General features: G+C 33.8%; 1 protein-coding gene and 1 long non-coding RNA gene across 2 annotated transcripts; both read right to left on the reverse strand.

Annotated features, from left to right (window-relative positions):
- Window positions 1-2,729: 2,729 nt before the first annotated feature.
- On the reverse strand, window positions 2,730-5,574 carry LOC113327520. The gene is made up of 3 exons (XR_003348963.1): window positions 5,497-5,574; window positions 4,408-4,956; window positions 2,730-3,040 (listed from the first exon to the last, which is right to left on the reverse strand). It is a non-coding gene; the product is annotated as an uncharacterized LOC113327520 (long non-coding RNA).
- Window positions 5,575-9,157: 3,583 nt separating this feature from the next.
- On the reverse strand, window positions 9,158-13,920 carry LOC113282893 (fatty acyl-CoA reductase 3-like). Its single transcript, XM_026531996.1, has 10 exons — window positions 13,655-13,920; window positions 13,465-13,568; window positions 13,089-13,294; window positions 12,744-12,844; window positions 11,470-11,665; window positions 11,215-11,376; window positions 10,202-10,283; window positions 9,834-10,106; window positions 9,595-9,722; window positions 9,158-9,486 (listed from the first exon to the last, which is right to left on the reverse strand). Exons 1-10 carry the CDS (start codon window positions 13,740-13,742, stop codon window positions 9,333-9,335), a joined length of 1,494 nt encoding a protein of 497 aa, XP_026387781.1. The 5' UTR covers window positions 13,743-13,920; the 3' UTR covers window positions 9,158-9,332.
- Between the last annotated feature and the right edge of the window lie 515 nt (window positions 13,921-14,435).

The following is a 14,435-nucleotide window of genomic DNA, read 5'->3' on the forward strand; positions in this document are numbered from 1 at the left end:
AAAAGTTAACATTTTGTTGCAGAAGAACAGGTGAAGAAAAGGAGCGGATTTCTAACTGAGCGCAAATACATATGTTAATTTTGATTGTGTGGAGTTATAGAACAACCACCTCATCCTATGACTGTACCCGCCACATAGGATCAGCTGTCAACTAGCTGTTATGTAGGGGGTCATGTAGCACGATTGGAAAGAATGGCCTTAGTTGTCATAAGTCGTCAGTTATATCTATAATATCAGAGCTATATATAGTCATATTATTTAAGGAAAATTTCTTGTTTGGTCCTAAGCCCATAAGGTTATTTATAGTAGGGTCCAACCGGATTTTATGGTTATTATTTGGTCCAAAGTTTTTTAAAATATGGAAAAGACATCTCTACCCTACTTCAAACACGTGTGGAGAAACCGTTTCCACTTTCACTGAACCAACTGCAAAAAAAAAAAAAAACGCATTTATTTCATTAGAAAAACAAAAATCAGAGCAGAAACAAGATCAGGGATCAAAATTTTATGAAAATTACTAATCCAAATCAGAAAATCAAACCCCAAAATATCCATCTACTGATTTTGTTTCGGAGAAACAACACAAAAAACAGAAAAACCCTGGATTCTAAATTTTAGAAAAATCAAAATTAAAATCTGCAAAATTGATTTATAGATCTACGAAGAGATATGGTGATAACAAGAAGAACGATCAGTAGAAGAATTATATGAAAAAAAAGTAATAAACGATGATAGCATTACTCCCAGGTCAGAAGAAGACGACTTTGAAGATTCATCAGGACCTAAAACAAAACCGACATCAAAGAAGAAAGGTATTATTGCTTGATCAATTTTGTTTGTAATTTTAGTTTTGATAGCAATTTTTATTTATGAGACAATGATCCACCAGTACGTATCTGCAATACTGGTGAAAAACATTGTTTATACTAGAAAAACATGAAAAGATAACATGCAGCTTGTTATTTTTGGTTTCCAACTCAATGATCAAGCAGTACATACCTGCCATACCGGTGAAGAACTATGTTTATGCTAGAAAAAATCACGAGGAAGTAACATCAGCTTGTTGTTTTTGTTTCCAATATAATGATCCAACAGTACATAACTGCCACACTGCTGAAAAATAGTATTTATGTACCCAGAATCATTACGTTACTTTTTATTTTTGGTTTATGAGATAATGATCCACCAGTACGTATCTCCAATACTTATAAAGTAGGCTTTCTTATGCTTTCATTTATGACAATATTTGTTTTAGGCACTATGAACTTGTAGCATATAACTCCCTTACTGATTAAATAGGCTTTTTTATGCTTTCACAGATCATTCTTTATTTTTAGGCACTGTGAATTTGCAGTACGTAATTCCCATACTGACTAAATAACCATTATTTTTCTTTCATATGTGACTTTGTGTGTTTTAGGCACTATATACTTGCAGTACATAACTCCCATACTGATTAATAACCATGTTTATGCTTTCATATGCAGTGCATAGATACTGTACTGAAACAAAACTACTTAATCTTGCAGGTAAGGTTGTGACAAAAAGTCGTAGGAAGTTGTATAGATTTGCTTTTACAGCATTACATTCTCTTGTCAGTAAGATAAAAATCGAGTCGATATATTTTCAATGATGCGTTGTAAGACAAGATAGGTGAATCCTCCATATGATTAGGTATTCTTAATGTTGTGGAACACTAAGTATGCAGAAAGTCACTGGGAAAAATTAGAAGATGTTGTTGAAACTATTTATTTTGACAAACAAGATGCTCTTATACCAATGTTTTTTTTTGTTTGGTTAGAAAAGTGCAGTACATATCTTTTATACTGATGAAAGTAACATGCAGCTTGTTATCAAGCAGTACATACGTGCCATACTGGTGAAAAACTATGTTTATGCTAGAAAAAATCACGAGGAAGTAACATACAGCTTGTTGTTTTTGTTTCCAAGACAATGATCCAGCAGTACATAACTGTCATACTGGTGAAAAACAATACTTATGTACCCAGAATCATTATGTTGCTTTTCATTTTTGGTTTATGAGATAATGATCCACCAGTATGTATCTCTAATACTTATGAAATAAGCTTTTTTATGCTTTTATTTATGGAAATATTTGTTCTAGGCACTATGAACTTGCAGCACATGACTTTCATACTGATTGACTTGTAATTGTCCCAACAGGTCCATGACCTTTCTTGACCAGCTGCAAAGTTGAAGTTTGTCTGCAAGAAAATAGGGCGTACAAAGATTAGGGTTGCATGCTTTATTTTCCTTTGTTAAATAGAGGTAAAAAATCACCTGAACAAGATTCTACTTGCAATATTTTCAGACTGCTTTTAGTCTTTGAGAAACCTATGTTGTTCAGTGCATCTATGTAAATGTATGTGATGAATTCTCAAGTATTTATTTCTCAACTTATTAAATGATGAATTATACCCTTTAAGTTAATTAAAGGTATTTAAAAAAGATTAGTATATCTAATATATACCGAGAAAAACAACAGTGCATAAAGGCTGCACTGAAAAAAACTGATGGAAAATTCAATGTCAATGCTAATAAACCGCAAAAGGGAAAACCACTGAATGAATGATATGTTAAGAAACTAAATTTACTCAAATCAATAAACCAGTATGGAAAAACTTGATAGATAGTAGAGATTACAAAGATCCTGCTACAAAAATGTTATAAAGCAAAGGGATACAAGAGACCTAGTAAGACAATCTGCAACAACATATGTCCAGTTTAAGTAGGACCATACGATTAAAACAACTCAGTCGAATTCGTCAAATCCAAACCATAACTTCTGATACAGTTCATTACAAAGAAAAATAGTACATAAGATACAAAAAATATATAGTAAAAAATGAATCAACAAAGATTACAGATCAGTCATGAAGACTATTCCTACACTCGGAATAACCTTGTTCTACAAAGCACGTACACCTTCACCTTGAACTATTTGAGCAACCATCCCAAAAGGCTTGTATTGTGGATACGAGGACGACTACCAACCCATGATTGCAATCATCAGCAGAGACTGTACATATGACTTTATGGTTAAAAATAGCATACAAGATCAAAAGATACCATCACAAGAAATATAATGGTTGCAAAAATTGTCCCAAGTTCGAACTCATAAATATAGTCTTTCTCCCAAAGGTGATCAAATAATCAAAATGACTACATGATTGTGCACCTGTATCTTAAAAGTAAAACAAGTGTCTGAATGAGCCAACTATAGAACAACATACCTAGAATTACAAAATAATATCCTTGTTATCCACGGTGAAGGGTATTTGTACATCGTTTATGCACTGATATTCCAGAGTGCAACATGTATTGTGATTTTTCTGGATTGCAGAATTTACACTCTGAATTTTCCAGAGTGCGTCATTTATGTACTCAAAGTTTTTATTCCTCGATTCACAGAATTTGATAGAAATATACACTATTTCATAGTACAATACCGGTATTGTTCATACAACCAATGCATAATGCTAAGAAACAAAATTTTTCCTTTCACAACTGTCAATACATATTCGCTGTACTCATATTTTTAGCAGATTTTAAGCACCATGACAGGGATTGCATTACAAAAGACAACTAATTCCATTGGGCACACTCCATCTAAACCTATGTATAATGCTAAGTAAGGCAATTCTTCGTCTCACAACTGTCAGTACATATTGGCTATACGCATATCTTCAGTGGATTTTAAGCATCATAACATGGATTGAATTCGAAAAGACGGATAATTCCATCCAAAACCTATGCATAGTGCTAAGAAAGCAATTTTCCCTTTCACAATTGTCAGTACATATTGGCTACACTCATAATTTCACAAGATTTTAAGCATGGGAACATTTTAAAATCATATTGGCTACACTCATAATTTCAGCTTGAAGTACCTTGGATCTTCAAATAGCATTCAGACAACCATATTTAAAACCAAATTGTGTCATATGCAATGAGAAGAAACTAATCTCAATTTTAAACAAGTTATAATTTAGAGATTACACATGCTTGGTTTCTTTATAATTTCAAGAAAGGATCCTTGATAATTTTCCAAAGGCTTGTAGACGACAATAACAATGAATGTGAAGTCAATATGTACAGGAAGAAAAGACAAAATAAAGTGAGAGCATGATACGGTAGTAGACAGATTCAGCCAAAAAAAATTCTATCAGTGTCCCCATAATGAACAATACTTCACTTAGTCCAACTTGGGTAAATTATAGAGTGAATATACTTCAAAATTAGAACTAAAATCATTATGGTTTGTCCAACGGATAGACGATGGTCCTAGTGTAATAAGAGAAAAAAAGTATAACAAGGAATAAAACGTTTAAAAGTTTTTTTTTTGGTATTCCTCTATGCGAAAAGAAACTTAAGCAAGAGTCTTACAGGGCTATGTTGGTAAAGTGTACCAATCTCTGCTTGTACGAATGACTTTGCGCAACCAGATCAACAGGCACGTCATGTTCGTTCCCCCTTCTGAGATGATCAGAAAATGTATAAAAAATACAAGCGGATTACTTGGTTATGCTTAGTGCAAAATAATAGTTGACCAAACTTAAAGCAAGATAAGAGATTAATAAAATCATTTGTGTGGCTCGAAAAAAACCAACTAGTAGGAAAAAGAACTTCACTTTCACATTTGGCCAGCGTTCTTTTTGTTCATTAGTTATGCAGCAAAAACCAGCAGCTACTGTGATGTTCTATGAAGTGTAGACTTTGATTTTAACAGAGTGCAGCATTTATACACTGATTTCTCGTCAGTGTAACGTATGTACACTGTGACTTTTCAGCAGTGCAACATGTACGCACTGCCAAATTATACCAAATGAAGCTGCAAAATCCATATGCAATACTTCTCTGAGAATCATCAGCTTTCATTAGATCCAAAATGTAAGTACGCCATATATGTACCTTTGATTCATAACCAAAAATCAACTGCATATAAAAAAAATGTATAAATCTATGAATACAACAGAATCAAAACAATTATATCTCAGTATTACATATATGTACTTCTGGATCAAGCAAAAAAAGTAAATAAAACTATGAATTTAACAAAAATAAAGCAGTTTTTGTCAGTACACCATATATGTACTGCTGAATCAAACAATCTGTAACTACAAACAAGCATCATTTTGCCAAAAAAGCAGAAACTAAAATAAAAATATAATCAAATCGAAAGCTAAAATAAGTTAAAAACATAATAATCTAACAAAGAAATCAAATAATTACAAACAAGATTCATTAAAGAACAAAAAAAACAAAATACGAAAAAAAAATTAACTTAAAAATTACTAAAATAATGAAATCGAGTTACAAAAACATCATGATCGTGATCATCGTGAAATCAATTGAAAACAAACCTAAAACATCACTAAATCGATCTAATCGTCAAGACTGAGTTGAAAACAAATCAAAAACACAAAAATATCAGCAATAGGAGAAAGAAGAAAGGAAGATTAACACACAACATACCTGAAAACCAAAAAGAATCAGCAGAAACTCTAGGTCCACAAATCCAGAAGCAGAAAGATGAGAGAGAGTAGAATTCGGATCTGAAAAAAACTAATGGAGAAGAATTTAGAAAAGTTGAAATATCTGTAAAAAAAGGAGGAAGGTTATTTCTGGAATTTTTGAATTACACGTAATTGGTCCCGCACGTGTGACGGACCTGAAATTAAAAAACATTGGTCCAATTATTTATTTCTTTAAAATTTTGGACCTCCCATTATGGTTTCTTATTGGGTGGACCTGCCACTAACTAAACCCACTGTATTAGTACCTATAGGTAATTCCTAGATTATTTAAATAAGATTCTCTATAGTAGTCAGATAAATGGCTACTACTTAAAATCTCACATGGCCGGATTCCATATATAGTACTCTTGATCTACGTAGTATTTAACCTACTGGACTGATGCCTTCATTTTTTTTAATATCAATTGTGTTGTAATACTGGTAAGTTGTATTTACATACCCTTGCCTAGAAAGCCAGTAGAACCAGTAACAAGGATGCTTTTGTTCTGAAGAAACTCAACAATGTTGCCATTAAACTCCATTCAGACGTCGATGACCTAATAGCAAATGTATGTATATGCTCTTGCAACCATGCACAGGTTTATGAGACCTTTTTTTTTCCTTCTCGCCTTCGTGCTTGCCAACACAATTTTTGATAGACCAAGCGAATGTTTCTTTGTGTAGGAATTTTCAGGATTGACATATATGCTTATATGCGTTTTCTAGTCATAAGGGAATCTGTATTTAGAAGTGAAGATTTTATTGTTGAACTGGTCTTTGGGTACAAATACATTTGAGAATGCTTTTCTTAATATGGTCTTATACAACTGGGAGGGTGTTTTACGGTCTCAATAACCTCTTTTATGTTTCTCTAGTTGTTCTTTTTTTCTCAGCAAAGCGCGAGACATTGTAGTTTCTTTTTTTCCAACAGGGTTGCCACTATTTTGTGGTAATACTGTTTTTTTTTCATTTTCAATATATTGCCCTTCTTTGAGTAAAATAAATAAATCTGCATTTAGTGACAACCTACCATAATTCAATTCGGGTCGGGACCCGGCAGGACGCATTAATACTGAATTTAATTTGTGGCCGCGACTAACATCAAGTGGCACCATGCGCTACAGTTACGCTGAGCATGCATGCATGTATCTGATTTGTTCTCTGGCTAAACTTCTTACTACACCAAACTAGTCGTTGAAGTGAAAGACATGACAGTGATGGACGTACAGTCTTATTTGAATGGTTACTTGTGTACAAAATGTTCGAGATCGATGCTTCTATAATGAGATATACCTTTTTTACTGATTGTTAAATCATATAGCTAGTACTTTAAGGTTTGCAAGTGGCCGTTAGTGTAAGAGCATGTTTGTATTTTTTCTGACTCGTCTAGATCCGACTCGTCTGGATCTAACTGAAATCACCTGACTCATCTGGATATGACTCATCTGACTCAAAAATATGAGTTAGTGGTTTGTTTTTTGAGTCAAATTTGACTCATCTGACTCAAAAATATGAGTTAATGGTTTGTTCCCATGAGTCAGAGGTATTTTATTATCTGACTCAAATGAGTTCGAGTCAGGTTTTAGGTCTGACTCAGATCACGAATCCGATCTAGCTAAAAAAAAAACGATCTGACATCTGATTCTGGCCGAATCAGGAACCGAGTCAGCAAAAAAACAAACACGCTCTAAATGTGGGATATATACTACTATACTAAATTAGATCAGCTGACACACTTTTTTATCTTATAAAAGTGGGGTGTAGACTATACAACCAACCTATTGTAGTACCATGACATTACTATGTCCTATAGAAATTATTATTAACTGTTCTTTAGTAAAATATCCTATTTCCTAGTATATTTTTAGGGGCCACTCAAAAAGAATTAGGGGCCACTTTTATTATTCCCATCTATTGAAGAGTTTTAAGGGTGTCTTAAAATAGAAATTGTCTATATTGTCATTCACCTTTATATTAAATCTAAACATATATCCTTTAATTTCATCACAAAATTGGTTAAAAAGACCAAAATCAACAATTCCTGGATGAAATGGACAGTTAGATTTTGATACTGTTTAAATGGACAAAAATGTAAAAATAGGCAGGATGTAACCAGCTTCATCGTGCCCATTTTCAAATATTTTTTCTTATTTTTAATTTACACAGGATGTATCCAGTTTCATCCTTGCTATTTTTTGGCCATTTCACCCAAACTATTTTTTACTCGTCCATTTGAACCGTGATTTAAAAATATTTGGACAAATGACCCATTTTCCGTAATTTCATATCCTCCTCTTCTTCTTTTTTCTACTCACCAAACTTTTTTTCATGGTTTTAATTTTGATTGAAACCAAAGACGTCGATCAAACCAATTTTATGATTGATTGTTTAAAATTAAAACCCAAAATTCATGAACTTTAAAGTTGAAACTTAGAACATCAAAAAAGAAAATTCGAGCTAGATAAACAAAACGAATAGATGATAGTAGTTGTGATCCAAAATTAGGATTTGATTGCTTGAAATCAAAAATTTGATCGGAAAATTTTCTAAGATTTGCAGTAGCAGAAACATAATCGGTAGATAACAATCAATTTATCTACCGATTATGGTTGATGTTCTTGGATTTACAGTAGCAGAAACATAATCAGTAGATAATAATCTATTTTACCTATCAATTATGGTTGATGTTCTTCATTTCTAAAGAACATCAACCATAATCGGCAGGTAAATTAACTGTAATCTACCGATTGTGTTTCTGCTACTGCTTCAAATTTTCTGTACTAAAATTAAGCACAATCGGTAGAAAATGAACATAATTGACTACCGATTATGGCAGTACCAAAATTCAAAAACTGAAGGATTTTGGCAAAATCTCATTTCGGGGACAATACACATTCGGATGTTAAATTAACACAATTAACTGCCGATTATGGTAGTACTAAAATTCGAAAACTGAATATATTTGGAGGTTAAGATAACACCATTTACTACCGATTATGGTAGTACCAAAGTTCGAAAATTTTAGGATTTTGGAAAAATCTCATTTTGGGGTCAATATACATTCGAAAGTTAAATTAACTACTATCAAAATTCGAAAACTGAATATATTCGGAGGTTAAAGTAACACCATTTACTACCGATTATGGTAGTATCAAAGTTCGAAAATTATAGGATTTTGGAAAAATCTCATTTCGGGGCCGATATACGTTCGGAAGTTAAATTAACACAATTTACAACCGATTATGTTAGCACCAAAATTCGGAAATGTAAGCAAAAAAAAAGAAAAAAAAATTCAAATAATTCTCGTAACACTAACTGTCGAGTTCCTATTTAACCTCCGATTATTGAAGGGCAATTTTACCATTACGAAAAAAAGATAAGGGGTGAACTCAACTTAGATTTGGGTGACTTTTTTTGTTTTCATTGTTGGCTCCTAATTCGTTTTGAGTGGCCCTTAAAAATGCTAGGTAAAATATACCTGACACCCGAAACATATCGATCCTATGGCATATATAAACTAATATTGCGCTGCAAATGCTTGTGATTGTGCACTGGCTCAGGATAGTCTACAATCCCACTCATTTTGGAGTCTTGTGCTAATGTTAAGAAACCAGCTCTGGTTTATGCTCCAACTTTATGGCTTTATTTAATAATTGACAAACCAAATCTGAATATATGAAATTGCTATATCAGCTGCCGGATTAGCTAGCTAATTACTCACACTTAGAAAAATACAACAGAAATTTAGATCTTCACATTTTGTATAACCCTTTGGATTGTGCACCAAATAATTAATTAACGAATGACGAATTTGACTAGTCCGGGAATATGAATGTTGACGAAGTAATCATCCCAATCTAAGGATTTGGGGTCAAAATAGAACAGTTTGGTATCCGTTTCGTTTGCTCTTATCGCCATCCGCAATCTCTCTGTGTTTAAATCATCGAACCTGTGGACAAGAAATCAAACTTTGTGCTTACCAAAAATAAACATTAACATTGCAAATTTTAACCATGCAAGACCTACTATGCCTGATCAACCATCAAGGTGTACTTACTTTCCTTTGAAGAATATGTAAGGCTCATGGACTTCAACCAAATGCATTACTCGATTGATCTTCCTATTCATAACCTGGCACGTGTTCTTAAAATACTGGCAAAGTGCTATATTCACCAACTCCAAAACCTATTTAACCAAAGGAGATGTGAATATCAAAAATTAGATTGGAAGCACGTCAGGTGGTTTTAACGCCCAACAACATTACCATTATATATTATGTGAAAAAGAAAAACGAACCTTTAAAGGTAACCTATACTTGACATAGATATAACGTCGGAAACTGTCCATAGTAGGTAGACATATAGGCATGACAACATTAACAGGATTTCCATCTTTACCAATCAATGGATTTTTGAGGAGATAGCTGTGGGAATAATCTCTCAATTTAATGGCACTCAATGGACTTGTTTGTGAAGAACACACTTGATATATAAATGGATCTGAAGATTGATGGTTTGCATTCACCACCATTGCCACTATTACTGCATTCGCCACCATGTCTCCTGGTACCTGTACAGTTATATTTCTTTCAGCTATTATACAGTATTTTCAAAACCATACGGATATTTAGCCGAGTTAAAAAGGATATTGGCATCATTAATTACCACATCCAACATTGACTCCGCATTTCCAAGAAAACATGGTAGCTTCCCTTTAGCACCAGCAACTAGAAAAGTGTCAATTGTTCTGTAATTGTGAAATATTATGAAAAGCTTCAGATTCTAACAAAACAAGTACAATAAAACTTTTGCAAGCACAAAATTGGTTAAAAAGATCAAAATCAACAATTCCTGAGTGAAAAGGACATTTAGATTTTGATACTGTTTAAATGGACAAAAATGTAAAAATAGTCAGGATGTAAACAGTTTCATCATACATATTTTCAAATACTTTTTCTTATTTTTAATTTACATTAGGATGCATCCAGTTTCATCCTTGCTATTTTTTAAGTTTAAGTCAGGATGGATCCAGTTTCATCCTTGCTATTTTTTTGGTGTCCATTTCACCCATAATAATTTTTGCTCGTCAATTTAAACCATGTTTTAAAAATATTTGGACAAATAACCCATTTTCCGTTTTGCAAAGTAGTTCGTAATAAATTGATAACTCTAGTAAATTTGTGGGGAATGATCCCTTTACATGGAATTCTTACATTATTTCACAATTTCGGCACCAATTTTTACAAAGCGAGGATAACGATTTTGAAGCTAATGTTTGGATAATATGTTTACTTATCTTACTCTGCATTCGTACTGAAAATGACAGTAATCGGTTACATATAGCCCCATCATATTGAATTTAAATTAAATACTTAATTTCAGTCCATATTTTTATAAAAATATTTATCACATATGACCTTTTACTGAAAAATCAATTATTTAAAAAGATATTCAAAATTCAAAAGTAACTATCTTTTTTGAAGTGGATAAAAATATTAATCTCACGTAAGCTTTTATGCAAAAAAAAATATTTAAAATGAACTTTTTTAATTTTTTTTTTTGAAGTGGAAATATTAAATTTTTAATGTTTTTCTCCAAGTAAAATTTTTATCTTCTGATGCTAAGATAATGTAAACCAAAATAATGTTACAAGAGAAGTCGCAGGGGCTATGATTTACCTAGCACCTTCGATCCAACCTGGAAAGGGCTCTTTGTAAGTACCAGTGATAATGGTAGGTCTTATAATAACAATTGGAAGATTTCCTCCATATTTACCAATTAACATCTCTCCCATTGCCTTTGTAAAAACATAAGTATTTGGCCATCCAAATGCTCTTGATCTGTCACCATCACAAACGTACGAAAGAAACAATTAAAAACTTAGTTGGAAGTTGAGGCTTTAAGAGAGCAGGTGACTGGTCGTTGAAACAAACCTTTCCAATCCAAAGTTTTCCATAGCTTCTGTCTCTTCGGATTTAGACACTTGCAAAGCCTCGAGTTCTTCTAAGCGGTTTCGCATGTGTTTCAGCTCTGCTTCGATGTCTAAAATCTCTGAGGTTTGGTTCAGCGTTTTACCTATCAGAAAAGGTTTCTCTGATATCACACCTGATTCCTCCCCACAAACGTAAGCTAAAAATCGATATGAACATGGAAATATGTTAGTCTCAGTCAATTCTTAATCGCAACTTGTCCAATAAATTCACATAGTACGATGCAAGGAGCGTTTTTTGAGCTTAAAAGCCCTGGGACACTCATTAATTCAACATGGGTCTAGCATCATGCATTACCCCACTATGGATCCTAGTTAGCAATTCGGGATTCGGCAAACGTACGAGTATTATACGGTTTTGTAAAATCCAGATTCGGTCTAAAATTCGGTCAACGGGACGTGATTCGTCAGTAATTCGGAACGGCATACGTACGTGTATAGTTCGATTTATAAATGTGAGTTCGGCTCTGAAAATTCGGTATCTATATATAACAAATAATTTGTATTTATAAGGTCATAGACCAATTTTTATGCATATGTGTGAGTTATTTAAAGAAAAAATAAACTTAATATGATGATATTTAATATATACAACATTAGTTATCCAAGAGGACGTCGTATGGTGGTTTAGATGCTTGGTTAGTGAGTTTGAGATCTCTCTCACCTTGACCTTCAAATCTCTTCAGTCGTTTTTGTTTCATAAAAATTACAACACGTCTAATATTCGGTCGTGTATGCTCGGAAGGCAGTAAAGCCCAAAAAATGGAGTCTTTGAAAAGTAAAAGCTAAAGAATTTATGGCGAATTAAGCGGACGTATCATTCGGAATACGTAAAATTCGTGAACGGTTCGCGAATAATCCGGATGCCACATAATACGCGACTTGGGTTCGGAGTTGCAAACGTACGCGAATAAAACGGTAAAATTCGTGATACGGAAAAATTCGCGAATGATTCGCGAATCATTCGTGAACTTACTAACTAGGCTATAGATAGTGCACTGAGAAGAAATTCATCATTCTTGAAAAAGAAAGGTCGCCGGTCGGTATACCTCTTGGCCCACCCTAGTTAGTGTTCTAATTAATTCTCAGGTACGATATCGAGTGCAACACGGCAAAACTACCAAGCACTCTAAATTGACTATGCCCTCAAACTTAAGTAAAGCTGGATAAACCAGCTGCCACATATGAAGTCATTTCCAAAACCAGAAACTCGATCACCTGTTGAGACGTGAACTAGCATCTCTAGTTTCGAACACTTTTTTGAGAAATCCAAAACATTCTTAGCTCCTAAAGTGTTTACTTCCAAAGCCACGTCGTATCTGCAGCAGAATAAAATTTAATGAGGCGGAAAACACACTGAAAACAGACATGTTTACATATTTCGTACTAAACAGAAATCGCCTTTATGACTTTACATGCTGAATACAATCAATGTTTCTCCTTAACGAGCAGATAATGTTTAGTGTCCCAACTGAATAGGTTTCCTCACTCTTTTTTTTGATCGGTTGAATAGGTTTCCTCACTCGAAATGGAATGATCATAATGATTAAGATTATAAATTACCTCTCGATGAATTTCGTAGTTGCAGCAAAACTGGCGACAATGTCCACATCTTTGAACAACTTGTTCAACAGATCGGAGTCTTCTCCTAATCCAAAGTTTTTCAATGCAATGTCTCCGGCAATAACTGTTACCTTTTCAGAAATAAAGGTGTTGAATTTGGCACCATGTGTACTCCTCAGCACTCTGAATAGCTCCTTTGACGTAACCTAGACAAAACACACACAATACAACCAAAGTTTCAGTTTCAGTAGGGTCACGTATAGTAACAATTCCGGCCACTGAAGTTATCTAAAAATGTTAAGCTGAAACTAACTCATCGTGCTCTCTAAATCCTAAACCATGCATATGACCAATTAACAAACCGGTCAGTATGTACCTCGGTGTGAAAACGCTGCAGAGCTGATTCCGGATCCGGAGCTCTTAAAAGAAGGAAGAGATGCTTCAGTTTAGGTTGAACTCTGAGCAACTTCTCCACAAAAACTGCACAGAGATCATCAAAAACAATATTGTTAGATATACATATATGGGTACGTACAGAAATACATACGTCATATGGAGGTACGTACTTTTTGCTAAAAAGCCAGTAGAACCAGTAATAAAAATGGTCTTATTCTCAAGAGATTCAACGATGCTTCCATTCATGAAGTTCTCCATTATTATCACAACTGAAAAAAAGGAAATTAAAACACAAAGGAAAGATTTTGTTTGATGGAAAAAGGTTATGCAAGAGCTTCACTACTCATCCCTGAACATTGTATAGCTGCTATTTATAAACACGAAAGTTACGTGCAATAGTGTGTGGACTACGATCTAATGGTTGCATCTTTTGTAAAGTTATCTACTTTTTCCCGGTGATTTTGTGTTGTCAACATAAAGTCTACATGTACAAATATTTAGAGTTGGAGCTTGGAGGGGTTGTGGTTGGATAACCTATAGTATGGACCTACTGTTAAATGAATGTGATGTAAAAAAAATTACCGCATACTCGGAGTTTCAACCGTTTGGTGAAAATCTCATTTGGGACTCCATTTTTTTCTGTACACAATTTTTCTTTACTCGTTTAGAGCAACTGCAGTGGTGCGATCAAAATCAAAAACCAAATACCAAAAAAAGACCAAATTTTGGGTTTAGTCCGTGTCGCTACGCTACGGTAATGGATTATATTTGATCGAGTGGAAATATTACATTCGTTTTCTGAGGGGCGTATGTATTATGCACGCCTGGATGGAGCGTATGTATATTATTTGCCCGTTGTGTAGCGTGGACTTTATGCACGCCTGGTATGGGACGGACTTATAATCAACGCCCCACCTTGGAAAAGCTAATATGTACGCCTGATGGTTCTTA

Source organism: Papaver somniferum, chromosome 1, assembly GCF_003573695.1.
Source record: "Papaver somniferum cultivar HN1 chromosome 1, ASM357369v1, whole genome shotgun sequence".
NCBI classification, from domain to species: domain Eukaryota; kingdom Viridiplantae; phylum Streptophyta; class Magnoliopsida; order Ranunculales; family Papaveraceae; genus Papaver; species Papaver somniferum.